This window comes from Lampetra fluviatilis, chromosome 38 (genome assembly GCF_964198595.1).
Source record: "Lampetra fluviatilis chromosome 38, kcLamFluv1.1, whole genome shotgun sequence".
Taxonomy (NCBI): domain Eukaryota; kingdom Metazoa; phylum Chordata; class Hyperoartia; order Petromyzontiformes; family Petromyzontidae; genus Lampetra; species Lampetra fluviatilis.
The window spans coordinates 7,947,531-7,961,433 of NC_136312.1; the positions used below are offsets into that span (position 1 = coordinate 7,947,531).

At 48.2% G+C, this 13,903-nt stretch overlaps 1 protein-coding gene across 1 annotated transcript in view; it reads left to right on the forward strand.

Moving 5' to 3' along the window:
• LOC144945691 (glutamate receptor-interacting protein 1-like) overlaps window positions 1-13,521 on the forward strand; it is a 32,472-nt gene extending 18,951 nt beyond the window's left edge. The window contains exons 13-25 of the mRNA XM_078874259.1: window positions 165-310; window positions 1,259-1,339; window positions 2,208-2,277; window positions 3,398-3,543; window positions 4,134-4,272; window positions 5,822-5,964; window positions 6,651-6,827; window positions 8,280-8,430; window positions 9,246-9,354; window positions 10,806-11,024; window positions 11,591-11,737; window positions 12,637-12,750; window positions 13,166-13,521. Coding sequence (XP_078730385.1) covers window positions 165-310; window positions 1,259-1,339; window positions 2,208-2,277; window positions 3,398-3,543; window positions 4,134-4,272; window positions 5,822-5,964; window positions 6,651-6,827; window positions 8,280-8,430; window positions 9,246-9,354; window positions 10,806-11,024; window positions 11,591-11,737; window positions 12,637-12,750; window positions 13,166-13,282 — 1,759 coding nt within the window. The 3' untranslated portion in view covers window positions 13,283-13,521. The remainder of the gene's footprint in view (window positions 1-164; window positions 311-1,258; window positions 1,340-2,207; window positions 2,278-3,397; window positions 3,544-4,133; window positions 4,273-5,821; window positions 5,965-6,650; window positions 6,828-8,279; window positions 8,431-9,245; window positions 9,355-10,805; window positions 11,025-11,590; window positions 11,738-12,636; window positions 12,751-13,165) is intronic.
• The last annotated feature ends 382 nt before the right edge of the window (window positions 13,522-13,903 follow it).

Here is a 13,903-nt window from a genome sequence, read left to right on the forward strand (position 1 = left end):
CGACGCGGCGACCGTCTTCATTCGACGGCCAGCGTGGACGACGTGCAGCAGCAGGATCCGACCATGCCTCACGATGACGGCTTTTTAGCGGCGAGCTTGGCCGCGCGACGTCACGTGTGCGTTTTGTGTGTGCGCGTGCGCGCATCGCGAACCGCGGCCTGCAGATGCGGCCTCCTCCAGGTGGGCGATCGCGTCCTGTCCATCAACGGCATCTCCACGGAGGACGGCTCGCTGGAGGAGGCGTCGCAACTTCTCCGAGACTCGGCCTTCGCCGGCAGAGTCACCGTCGAGATAGAGTTCGACGTCGCAGGTAGCTGGCCCGCCGCCGCCAACTCTCCCCCCCCCCACCCCCCCGACGTGATCGAATTGTCTGCGCGCGTGGCACTAAGCGCCGCCGTTCTTTCTTTTAGCACGAGGCCATCGCGAAGGTTGGTGCTGTGTTTCGTGGGACGTGGTCTGCGATGGTTTCACGATAGCGGGCCATGTTGCAATGCGTCTTCCCCAGTCGACTAACTTGTGGGTAAATATATTTGTTAAATGGAAAGGTTTGGACCGTGACGCCCGCACATGGTCGCCTTACTCTGTTGAGTAATGTCGTGGGTTCTTTCTTGTCCGCTGTTGATAAACGCCGTGTTCTAAATGCACAAATTGCCCTTAATCTTAATGTATACTTCATTCTTTATTACGTGTAATGTGATTAATAATTGGTTTATTTTAGGTTACGTGTAGATATAATATCAGGTATTAAACTATAATCCTCTTCCATCAGACAGTCGGTTAAATCAAGTTGTCACGTGGGCAAATATACCAATTGATTCGTTTTTTCAGCAAACTATATTGTTGAAAAGCAAGGAAAATTTTCGAATTTTTTAACATTTGTTTCGCTGAAGATTACATCCGGCGTGATCAGGTGTTTACAAAATCCCAGCCTCCAATATGAATATGTGCAATGTTTTCTCTGATTTAACTTTAACAATTTTTTTGTTATATATATTTTTTTCATGAGATTTTTTTGCTGTATACAAGAACAAAGGCCCGTAGCAGAACGTTGGGTGACAAAAAAACAACCGTACGAGAATATCCCCCAGGCCTATGTTCCCCGACGCGTTCTGATTGATAGGGGGGGAACATGAACCAACCTTGATGTATACTTAGAAGCGTCTGTTTTTCCAGCCAAATGCAAGAGATGGTGCTTGTCTCGATTCACTGTTGAACTCCGAATGTGTTTTCCTTTGTTTGTTTATCTTTGTGTTTACAGAATCCGTGGTCCCCAGTAGCGGCATCTTCCACGTGAAGCTCCCGAAGAAGAGGGGTGTGGAGCTTGGAATAACGATCAGCTGTGAGTGGGTTTTGCTATCGGCATTTCTCTCCTGTTAATATCGAGTCCTGTGTCTCTGATTCTATGTCCCTAGCCTGTTTACCTTCCTTCCATGTAATGTTTTATCCAGCTGGATTGTAATGCCAATATTTTCAAAGTAATTTGACCGAGCCAGCTTATGTTACACGAAATTTGATTTTATTTAATATCGATGTATGTGTTAGCACGCTGCGCTACGAAACCGGCGGCCAGAGTTCGATTCCCGCTCACGGCCAACACCGGTGACGATTTCTGAACCAGTCCTGGGCCTCTCCCTAGGTCGACTCAGCCTCAAATCAGTACCTGGTGCGGTGTGTAAACATCGCCACCGGGGAGATAAAGGCAGCCGGGCATGATGCTGGCCACCCACCCCCTCGTGTGCCGTGCCGGCCTTCAAAGGTGCTCGCTAACAGCACTTGCCCCAACAGTCTGTTTAGGCTATGCGGGGATCTTTGTCTTTTATCTTTATAGATATATATATATATATAGCAGGCTTGGCAGCTCAGCGGTAAAGTGAGCGGCTAGCAATCAGAAGGTTGCGATTTCAAATCTTCGATGTGCGATGACTCGGCACCATCATCCCTCTGGGGTCGGTACAAATGACTACCAATTGGTGGCAACCTGTGAACAGCGGTTGTCCTACGGATAGACTCGCTCGTGCCATAGTAATGAGCGATTTCCACCACTGGCACAAGGTTGGGAACAGGAGCTGAGCACGGCCCTGTGCTCGTTTATGCGACGAAGTCAACCCGACGAGAAACCAACGTCGTGTTTCCGTCGTGGGAGGCAATCTTGAGCGCCGGATGGCTGCGCAGCTGTCGCATGTAAACCGACGACCTCGTCATTCCAGCTACGTCACGACGCAGTTTCGGGGAGCCGCTGGTCATCACGGACATCAGGAAGGGCAGCGTGGCGCACAGGTGAGTGCAGACTCCCACAGCGACGGGATAACGCCACGCCCACGGTGACGATGTTACCTCCCTCGTCTGGTATGCAGGAGGTCGTCGGGGGTTCTATTCCGTGCCCTGACGCCTGTATATTTGGAGTTTGTGTGTTCTCTCCCCGTGGTGGCGTGGATTTTTTTCTCTGTGTTCTCCGGCCTTTCCCTACATTTTTAAATGTGCTAACATTATTTAGATGACACTGGTCAACACACATTTTGTGGCATAAGGTATTCCAACGGTTGTAAGGTAATTTTGGGGCGCTGATTCCAAATCTGGCATCAGTTTTTGTCTATCACATCAGGTTTTTGAGATATCAAATATTGCATTTTCAATAAAAACTGCAGAAGAAAAATATTAAATAAATGTGGATATCTACATAAAATGATATTATAAACACACGATCCTAAAAATACAGCACCATATTTTAACACTAAAGCAGTCACTGACTCGCAACAACTTGCAATCATAAGTGACAGAGTTAATTTTGGGTAAAATCAATGAAAATGGGGTATGCCGATAGCATAAAAATTAGATGTGATAGAGCAAACCTGAAATTAGTCTAAAACAGCTGCAAAAGTCCAGGCCAGAATTTTTCTTATTGTTGACCAGTATTATTTGGCTGCTTGAAATTTCCACGTGATAAGCCACTTCCTTGAGCTATCATTTGTGGCAAGGTCGCTTCTGAGAAATAAGCTAACAGCTCCGTGGGCTTTACCCTGCACTCCGATTGTGTTGGTATATTTTTGTTGTAACTTTCTAACCCGCTCCTACTGCACATCTGTGAACAAGAGCTTTATGGCTCATCGGATTCCTCCAGTATAAATAAAGATTGTGCTCTCCGTAACTTAGCGTTCGTTATCATCGCTAAACACTTCTGAGGACAAACGCACCTTGGAATGCATTCAAGGGCCCATGCACACACACGTGACATTTAGTCTTCCTTGTTTATGCGGCGTATTACTTGATCAGGCCACCGAAAATAACGCAGAGCAGGGCGACGGGTTTCTCCAGCTGCAGGTATTTGAGTAACGCGACAGCCCTTTTCATTGTAAACCGCTGTGCGCGTGTGCTGCGGGTCCGCGTCGGGGAAAATAAGGATCGGAACGCTGGAACCCGGGGACCGACTGCTCGCCATCGACCAGGTCCACTTGGAGAACGCGTCGATGGCAGACGCGGCGCAGGTGCTGAGGCAGAGCGAGGACCTGGTGAAGCTGAAGATCCGCAAGGATGACGACGGAGCCAGTACGTTTGTTGTACGCGTGTTTGTTGTACGCATGTTTGTTGTACGCGTGTATGTTGAACTTCTGTCACACCGTACGTAGCCAACCGTGCCAGCCGGAGGTGTGCGGGAAGGACCTCAAACTAAACACATAAAGCAGTAAAATGAAAAAAGTGCGTTTCTCCAGTGGCTTCCTAATGTCGGAAGGAAGAGTGTTCTAGACGCTCGCACGAGCACATCTGAGAGCGCTTTTATTATGAATCTGAGAGTGCGCGATGCGGTGACAACAACGGATTTAGCCGCTTTGCCCTCTGCGGACCCCACCACGTAGTGCATCTCCGCAGCCGCCCTATAACAACCTGGCGTGCACAGCGACCTCCCATTCAAGCGCCTCTCGGGCTCAGCCCCTGCCATAGCTCCAGAGATGTGACGAGATCCGCTGTAATTCCGGGTGATTTGACCAGGGGCATCCCTTACACGGCGTCATATTACTTGCGAAACATTTTACCCATGGGAATCGGAGCTGGGAGGGTGGGGGCATTCGCAGCTATTGAGTTGTGTGTGCTATTGCGAAAGTATTCCTTCGTGACACGCGTGAGTGTGCATTGCGCAGACGATGAGGGAGGAGCGATCAGCTACACCGTGGAGCTGAAGCGCTACGGGGGTCCCCTGGGCATCACCATCTCCGGCACCGAGGAACCGCTCGACCCTATCACCATATCTGGCCTCACCCCCAGTGGGCTTGCAGAAAGGCAAGTTCCCGTCCCCCAATGCATGTACGGTACACGCACGGCACCGAGTTTAATCTGTAATCGTGTCCCAGTGCTGAGAGTTGATTGATAACGTCAACCCACGTTATAGCTCTCTTAAATGGAACGTGTGAAAGCCGTTCACGTCATTGGTGGTGCGTGGCAGCTGGCCTAGACCCGACGTCCCGTCGCCCGGGCCGGGGAAGTTGTGACTCCCGGCGCTTGTGCCAAATTGCACAGCGGTGGCGTAACTTTCACACGTGCACGCACGGCCTCTTTGTGTCAATCCACTGCTGGATGAGGGCCTCCCCACGCTGTGCAGGCCGTGGTAGTGGGGGGTTACTTGAATGTACTTCTTCACACTGGCAGGTTGGTGAAGACAGAGAGCGGTGGGGGGCATAGCAGTTCGGTACAACAACGGATTTGGCTGCACTGGCCTTTGCTGACCCCCACCATGTAGTGCAGCCCCCGCAGCGACCATTATTATCCAGTAATGGTAAATGTTGTAGGTTTACTCTCCAACACACCAGTGTGCTGAACTCGTAAAAAATTGGTATGTTTTATTTACGAGACAAACCTTCATAATTGACTGCGTCGGGTGGTGGCAAGTTTAACGACACATTTATATATGTGTACGCGATCTAAGCCATAAACCTCTTACGGATATAACAACCTGGCATTGCACAGTGATCTCCCAGCCAAGCGCGCTTCTAAGGCTCAGACCTGCTTAGTTTCAGAGATCTGATGAGACCAGCCACCATTATGTGTGATTTGACCAGAGACATCGATAATTATACGGCGTTATATTACTTGTGAAACCATTCACCCATGGGAGTCGGATTCATTCGCAGCTGGTAAGTTGTGGCGAGATGTTAACTTCCTTGCCTGGTATACAGGAGGTCGTGGGTTCGATCCCAACTCTGACACCTGCTGTATATTTGGAGTTTGCGTGTCTCTCTCTCCCCGTGGTCGTGTGGATTTTTTTCCGGGTCCTCCGGTTTTTTCCTCCACATTTAGAAACAATGCGCTTAGAGTATTTGGCTCAATTTCAACATGACAAGCCACTTTGTTGGGTTACCATTTGTGGCCAGGTCCTTTCTGAAAAAGAGCTGTATAGCTCAGTGGGTCTTACCTGGTAAAATAAAAAATAGTTTCATTCAAAGAGTCCATGTGTGACACGGGACTTGACAAACGGCCTCGTCAAATCACAGAAGCTAGGCTGGTTTAAGCCTGGACTGTGCTTGCAACAGATCTGGTAGGCTGCTGCAGGGTTAGGTTTGTGGGTAGCAAGAGGCAATTGTGTAAATTTTTATTTTTGTGCGGTACTATGCTCCCACATCTATACCCCTCGCCTTCACCAACCTGCATTATCCAGCATGGTGAAGTATGGCGAAATAACCCCAACGACCGCCACGGCATGGGGAGCCCTTCATCCAGCAGTGGACTGTTAAAAGGGCTGTATACGATGCTACATATATGTAAATATATTCCATAACAGAAGTCCTCGTATTCGCAGCGTAATCGCTTGCTCTTTCCGATCGGCGTTTTGCAGGACTGGCGCCATCCACGTGGGAGACCAGATCCTGGCCATAAACAACGTGAGCCTCAAAGCGAAGGGGCTGGCTGAAGCCATCCAGCTGCTGCAACGGTCCAGCGAAACGGTCGCGCTAAAGATAAAAAAACCCACCCAACAACGTAAGTGGCAGACACGGTGGTTTCCTCTCGCTGAATATTATCGCATTTCCTAACGCTGTCCGACCTTGGGTTGAAAGTTTACACAACAAAGGCTTATGCCTAGCAGCGTGCTTCAGCCGCACCGAACCTCACAAAAATAATATTCAGGGCCTACCTTGGCTCCTCCCACCCTCAACCAGTATATATACAAGGACTGTTTTCTTGGAATTTCTCTCACTTGATACAGCTGTCGTGCTGTGACGGTTCCACCTGAAGACGGAAGCTTGTGTTGCCTCCGAAACGTCGTGATTTTTATTTTATTTTTATTTTACTTTTATTAATTTGAATTTTTTACTTACGTGACTTTACCAAAAAAACCTAAGAATATGAATCCTTGCAGTCACGAAAGCTTCAAATCTAGAATTGAAAGCATCTGTCTGAACGTCAGCTCTGTCCGTTGTAGTTTTGCTCTGCATCTACATCAGCCGTACGAAAGAAGAAGACCATGCCCTACCGCAGGCATCTCGAGGAGTTTTGTAGAAAGCTCGAGGCCAAGAAATGCTCAACACACAGCCCAAATCCCTCACAAAAAAAACACTCGGTTTAAAAGTAGCTGTGAAAACTTCCGTGTTTAACATTTGTCGTTTATCCATCGACCCGACCATCCAATCGCTTCGGCACGCCACTCCTCTCGACGTGTCCCGCAGGGACGCGCGACGCTCCGAAGCTTGCCGTCAAGTTGAGCGAGCCGGTGGACGAGCTGGCCGACATGAGGACACTGGGCAAGCTGTCCGACGCGTTCTCCGCCGCGGCCGTGCCCAGCGTGGACGGCACCGCTGACTCGTGGGACAGCTCGGGCGTGGAGACGGCCTACAGCAGCCACGGTGATTCATTCATCATTCATGCCCCCCCCTCCGCCTGCCACTGCACGCTTTCTGCCGGTTCACACGGTCGACGCTCTCGATCGTGCGCATTTAATTGGCGCCGCAGGGGTTGGCGCGCAGTGGTGTAACCACTCGTGCCTCACGGCAAGATGGGCCTGATGTTCAATTCCCGACTCGGGTGCCTTTGTGCGTGGAGTTTATATGTTATCTACCCTTCTTCTGCGTGGGTTACCTCCTGGGGTTCCCTGGGTTTCCTCCAGTAGCTAAACAAAATGTGCAACGTGACTGGTATTGGCCAGACATCGCAATAACAAAAATGTACTTCCAAATTACGCAATTTGGACAACTTTAAACTAAACTTGTTTTTTAATTTTACCAGGTAAGGCCCACTAAGCTATGTAGCCCTTTTTTAGAAGCGACCTGGCCACAAACGATTGCTCAACGAAGTGACTTATCACGTGTATATTTATAACAGCGAAATACTCTTAAACGCATGTTTCTAAATGTGGAGGAAAAAACCAGAGGACCCGGAGAAAAAATCCACGCAACCACAGGGAGAAAACACGCAAATTCCAAATATACAGAGGGCAGGGTCGAGATCGAACCCACGACCTCCTGCATACCAGGCGAGGTAGTTAACATCTCACCACCATGGTGCCCACTACACATAGGAATATCGGCCCCCATCTGTAAAACCTTGCTATGACCCTCCTGAAAAAATAATCTTAAGACTGAGGTTTTCGTGTGTAAACCAGCATATCAAAGGAACGATCAAAAGTGGCTGGTTTGCTGTGAACGTAAACATTTTAGCGTGATATGAAAAAACTACCCCTGTCAAAGCAATGCGTATATCAACCGTACGGCACCTTCCAGCCAGCCACGTTTCAAATTAGATTTAATAAAATTGGTAAGTTTGATTTTTATTTAAAAAATTACTTCAGAATGAATGGGACTTATGCAGTATATCTCTTTTCCAGATGTTACCACGAGATGGCAGTAGCAGCAGACAAAAAGTGTGTGTGGCATGCAAACAAATCCTGCAAACTCGAAGTGTTGGGACAGGAGAGGGCATTGCCAGGTCCCGAGAATGGATGGGCACCAGATGTGAAAGTCTTAATATTGATTGAGTGTGGGCCATAATTTTATTCACAGATGAAAAAACATGCTATTGTGATGCATGTAGCATCCATTAATAGGGTATATTAGTGTGATGACGGTGAACTCTCGATTATCCGTGGGTGGATTTTCTGGGTTGCGGATTAACTGTGCTTTCTTAAAACAAATTCTGTACTTTACCGATTCTATCGAGAGCCACTTTGCACTCGGCCACTGGGCTCGGAGCGCGCGAACCTTTGCAACGGGCGGAAAACTCCCTCCCTCCCGCTCGACCGTGTCGCCGCGTTGGAGCTGCCGTCCCCTTGCTGTGTTCGCCGTGTGCCGTGTGCGTGGCAGGCCCGCCGCAGTACCAAGTACAAGGGGGGCTGTCTCTTCTGCCGTGCGTGTGGCGTGCGCGGCAAGCAGGTACCGCGTACACGGGAGACCACGCCTACCCCCCCAGCGACATTGGCGCCGGCGACGATGACTGGGACAAGCCCTCGGCCACGTGAGTCGAAATACATTTTTTTTCCCATCTACGTGACTTTACCAATCCTTGCAGTCACGAAAACTTCAGATCTAGAACTCTCCCGCGTCGTCGTCATTATCCCTCTCGAGCCTACGCAGGCCGCTGAGTGCGTGGCCTGGTGGCAATGCCTCCCCAATGCTCTCTGTCACAAATGGTGGTGCTGGCTTTCTGCTTATGATGTTTCGCTTCACTTCTATGCAATGCCTCAGTCACTCGCACCCCTTGATCGGTCTTTTGCTAGGCTTTGCCCATCTTCCATATCCCACTATCAGTGGCCACATCGCCTATCTTGTGTGTTCTAGGCTGTCCAATATCTAGGCCAGTGTCGGCCTATGCACGAATTATAGGAACATTAATTTTCTCCGAGCATGCTGCTACACATGCTGCAGGACTGACATGCATTACAGTGTGTCTGAAAAGCACCGCATTTTGTCATTCAGCTGCATAAGTTGCACTTATGCATACGACCAAACCATCCGGAATGAGCCTGATATCATCAGACCTTGGAAGCTAAGCAGGCTTGAGCTTGGATAGTGCTCGAATGCATGACGAACCGTGCATACAACGTGTTGCAGGCTGGTTTGTGGGGGCTACTAATTGTTGTGCTTTACTTCTATGCTCGCGCGTCTCTGCTCTTTGCCTTCATCAACTCGCACAGGCCAGCGTGGTGAAGTGCAGTCAAATAAACCCCGTGGCGTACACGACGTGGAGAGGCCCTCATCCAGCGGTGGATTGACACACAAGCGGCCGTGTGTGCACGTGCGAGTTACAAGCGCCGCTGTGCAATTCCACAGAAACGCTGGGAGTCAGAACTTCCTCAGCCTGGACGACGGCTGCTACTGGAGAAAGCCTCTGCGGGACATGGGATCTCGCCATCTGCCCCGAGCAATGAATGACCTGGAGGTAAGGTTTTCACATGTTCCTTTTAAAAGAGCTGCAATGCGGGTTAACGTGCTCTTGTCATCTCTGAGCATTGGGATACCTGAGCTATGGAATTAGGAACACGATTACAGGTTACTGGGAACTACGGTCCCCTTTTTTATATATATAAATATAATAATTATTTTACTTAACAAGAGCTCGGTACAAAGCATGAGCGATGGGGAGAGGGCGTACAGATATTCTGTGGACGACAAGCCCAAGGCCAAATGCCCACGGGGCAAGGGAAAGGGAGACCATGGTCGCTCTTTAAACTCTCCACGCGTCCGCCAACCCACCCACCACCCGACCTGAAATTTCACACGAACCCCCGTTTTTTGCAACGGGTGTGGACTTTTTCTGTACATTCTCAGACCACGAATGGCTGTCCTCTCTCCCCTCCGTCCCACATCTTCTCCCCACAAAACCAGCAAAGATCAAAGCATGAACACGTCAGTGATATTAGAGGAGATGTGAGTCTTGTGAATAATTTGAGATGCACGCACGAAGTTTGTACGGATTGTGTGATGAAGAAATAAATATGGTACGAAAGATATTGAAAGATAACCAGCCAGTCAGAGGGCATGAGCTCAAAGCCCCATCAGGAGGTTGACTCAACCCATCATCCCTCTAGGGTAGATAAAATTTGTACCATGTCCTATGGAGTAGCTGTCCCCCAGCATGGGATAGTGGAATTCCTACCACTGGTTCAGGCAGGCCAACCAAGTGAGTGCCTCCCAATGCTACCAGTTAATTTTAACTTAATTATACCCTTTGTGAACAAAACCTTTTTGACTGTAAACTTTCATGACTGCAGGAATTCATATTCTTTAGGTCTTTCGGTAAAGTCACGTAGATAGGTTCAAAGAAAACAACAAACTACGTAGTTTTTTTATATTTTTGGCTCTTTCGGTAAAGTCACATAGAAGGGAAACAATAAAATTATAAAACAATTAAATTCTCACGACGTATCAGCTGCAACACAAGCAATCATCATCAGGTGTGAAATCCACAGAACTAAAATTTTCTTGAAAATCTTGTGGATTTCACACCTGATGATGATTGCTTGTGTTGCAGTCGAATCGTCGTGAGAAATGTATTGTTTTATAATTTTATTATTTAATTGTTTCCCTTCTACGTACCGAAAGAACCAAGAATATGAATCTCTGCAGTCACAAAAGCTTTAAATCAAAATTTTACGTAGTTTTTGTTATTTTCTTTGAACCTATCTACATGACTCCGTAGTTTTTGTTATTTTTTTTGTTATTTTGTTATTTTCTTTGAACCTATCTACGCGACTTTACCGAAAGACCCAAAGAATATGAAGACCTTTTTCATGAGTTGGTCTAAAAAGGGTTGTTTCACTTCGTCCGGTGACCTATTTAGCCTCGCGACCCCCCCTGATCGATGGCAGCTGTGTCCCCCCGTTGTTTCAGACGAACCTGCTGCACTCCAACAGCACCTCGAGCCTTCACAGCAGCACGTTGCTGGAAGCGTCCATGCAGAGGCATGGCCACACCTGTCGGAGGAGCAGCAAGCCCCCAATTGGAACAGTTCCCAAGCGCAGCTACAGCCTGCCACGCAACACCCAGGACAGGCAGCCAACAAGAGAGAAGACGGATGACATGTCCTCCGCTTCGATGCAACTCCACAAGGTGCGATGCCCGTGCGCGAGACGGGTCGTGTTTGTTCACTGCCGTGAACTCGCGATTGGAGATCCCATGAGCTTTTGAAACTCTTTTGCACAAATGTTCAGCAGGGGTGGGTCAGAAAGTTACAACAGCAAACAATAAAAAAAATGATAGGAGTGAAAAGTATAGGAAAGGTAAAACGATCACCTAAAACATCTACAAAATAAAAATATACTCAAACTCAGTAGCCACCTGGCCACAAATGATAGGTCAACGAAGTGGCTTATCACGTGAACATTTATGACAGCCAAATAGTCTAAATGCATGTTTCTAAATGTGGAGGGAAAAACCGGAGGACCCGGAGAAAAGAGCCACACAGCAAAGGGGAGAACATGAATACAGAATTTTCCAAACATCATTCCAATGCCGAACGATTACCTGCAAATGAGTCGATTTGGATCACACGTAGCAACATCGCCCCCTGTTAGGACGACTTGGCGGGAAATCTCCTGAATAAGAGTCTTGAGACTCGGCGAGGCCCTCCTGGGTGACCAAGCGTGATGTTAACCGCGGTTCCTGTTTTATTGCAGTTGATGCTCTACAAGGACAGAGACGGTGAAGACTTTGGCTTCAGCCTCTCAGATGGGCTGCTGGAGAAGGGCGTCTTTGTCAGCGCGGTGAGGCAAGGGGGCCCAGCCTCCATCGGAGGGCTCCAGCAGTACGACCGAATCCTTCAGGTCTGTGGCCCGGTGTTTTGCCATTCCCACTCGCGGACAAAGTCGTAAACTATTAAACTAGAATATTTGTATTTTTTAGCAGGTAAGGCTCACTGAGCTAAATAGCTCTTTTTCAGAAGCAACCTGGCCACATATTATAGCTCAACAAAGTAGTTCATCACGTGGGAATTTTAAGCAGCCAAATACTCTAAGCGCACGTGGATTCTAAATGTGGAGGGAAAAAATCCGAGGATCGGGAGAAAAATCCACGCGACCGTGACAAAGGAGTTAACATCTCGCCACCGCAGCGCTCATTCCGTAGGACTGGCTTGGTTTAGTTGATTTTGTTTAAAACGGTGACAACCCAAGATACCAGGATGGTGTCTTCATTCGCAAGAGTGACCTGGGTCACAAATCTGATTTTACATAAGTAATTGGTCACTCTTCCAATTATTGATTCGATTACTCTCAACAATCAAATAACACATGTTGGAGAGAAAAAATTCTCACCCTCCACTCCCACGTGAGCCGCTGGACGGGAGGTGACCGGTGGGGGCATCATAAGCCAAGTCATGCTGGGCGTGGCTTATAGGGGGTTTCCAGCATTCGGGAGACAGAATGTCGGAGCGATCACAGAAAAAAAGTACTCCATTTAAATGTTTATTCGTTGGACCTACGTACTCGACTAATCGTCCCAGCTCTTTAATAATTATCAAAGCGCATGCAGGTGGTGGCTGCTACTGGACTACAGGCAGTGGCTTCATCACACACAGTCAGTCCTACAATCAGCAATAGGGGCTGCACACCGCTGATGCCGTACAGCACAATGTGGACGTACAGAGCATCGAATTGCGACTCCATCTCACAACGCTGCACGGAAACCATTGCCTTCCCTGCTCATTTATTTATTTTTGCTTCAGGTGAACCAGATGCACACACGCAACGCCGACTGCTGCCTGGTGGTTCCTCTTGTAGCTGCGTCGGACGATTGCCTGCAGCTCTTGGTTGGACGTACATTTTCAAACCCCGAAGAGGTGCGTTTGTGTCGTGGTCTTCTTACAAAGATAAAGATCTCCCCCGCCCCTCCGTATCGCCTACATAGGCTGCTGCAGCAAGTGCTGTTCGCGAGCACCTATGAACGCCTGCACGGCGCACAGAGGCGGTGTGGCCAGTGCTGTTGTATACACACCACGCCATGTACTCGTTATGGCTGAGACAACCCTGTAGAGACCCAGGATCGGTGCAGATATTTGTCACCGATGTGTGCAATGGGGTTTTTAGCTTAACGTGGCACTTTTCAGGAGCGTGTCTACTGCGTTAAATGAGGGATTACTGAAATGAACTAGGATAATGATTGCACACCCATGTTTAGATGTAAAATTGAAAGAAGAAAAACCCATCTAATATGATAACATAAAGTTTCACGTTTCCTTCTGTTTTTCTTTGAAGCACTGCGACATGAACCCTACTCGCCCTGATCCTGTCCATCAGAGTCCGTGGATGGGTAGGACTTCGAGAGATGGCGAGCGTCGAACATTGCAAGAAAGCAACGTGAAGACGCTGTGACGTTCGTCACGACATCGGAGGTCCCGGAAGGACCGACTCCCGTCAAGTTTGTCAAAAACCGAGCTGTGAAGTTGTTGGTTTCGTGTATAATTTCAAAGTGTATTTATATAAATATCAACACTGAAGTTAAGTGGTGCTTAATGGCAGCATAACGTTTTACATATATTTAGATTTTTTTTCTCCCAACCGTGTTCCTCTTTGTTCTTGCGGCGTTTTCCCATGAGAAGACTCACATTTAATTTGGCTAAGTGATAGCTATCAAAGATTGTACGTGGTTCGGTTTTTTTTATTCTTTCTCAGCATTCATCATATTCCTTTATCCGCAGCGGAATGGAGCGGAATGAGGACCGCTACAAAAAAGGGGTTCAGAACTTGATTTTTTGCTATTCTCATTGAAGAAGGTTTTCACGTTAGATAGGCTCTACGTTTCACACATTTGTGTAGTCTGCAGAAGCTTTAAAGGAGCGGGCGATGTGTAAGTTTTCGACTTTAGAAAATGTGAACCATTACGACGGCACACGATGGCCTATTTGTGGAATCATGTAACGGGATATTTTAACGTCCACTGTGAGGCGGACCCTGCCTGTCCCCTAATGGTTAATGCGCTCGCGGGATTATTAA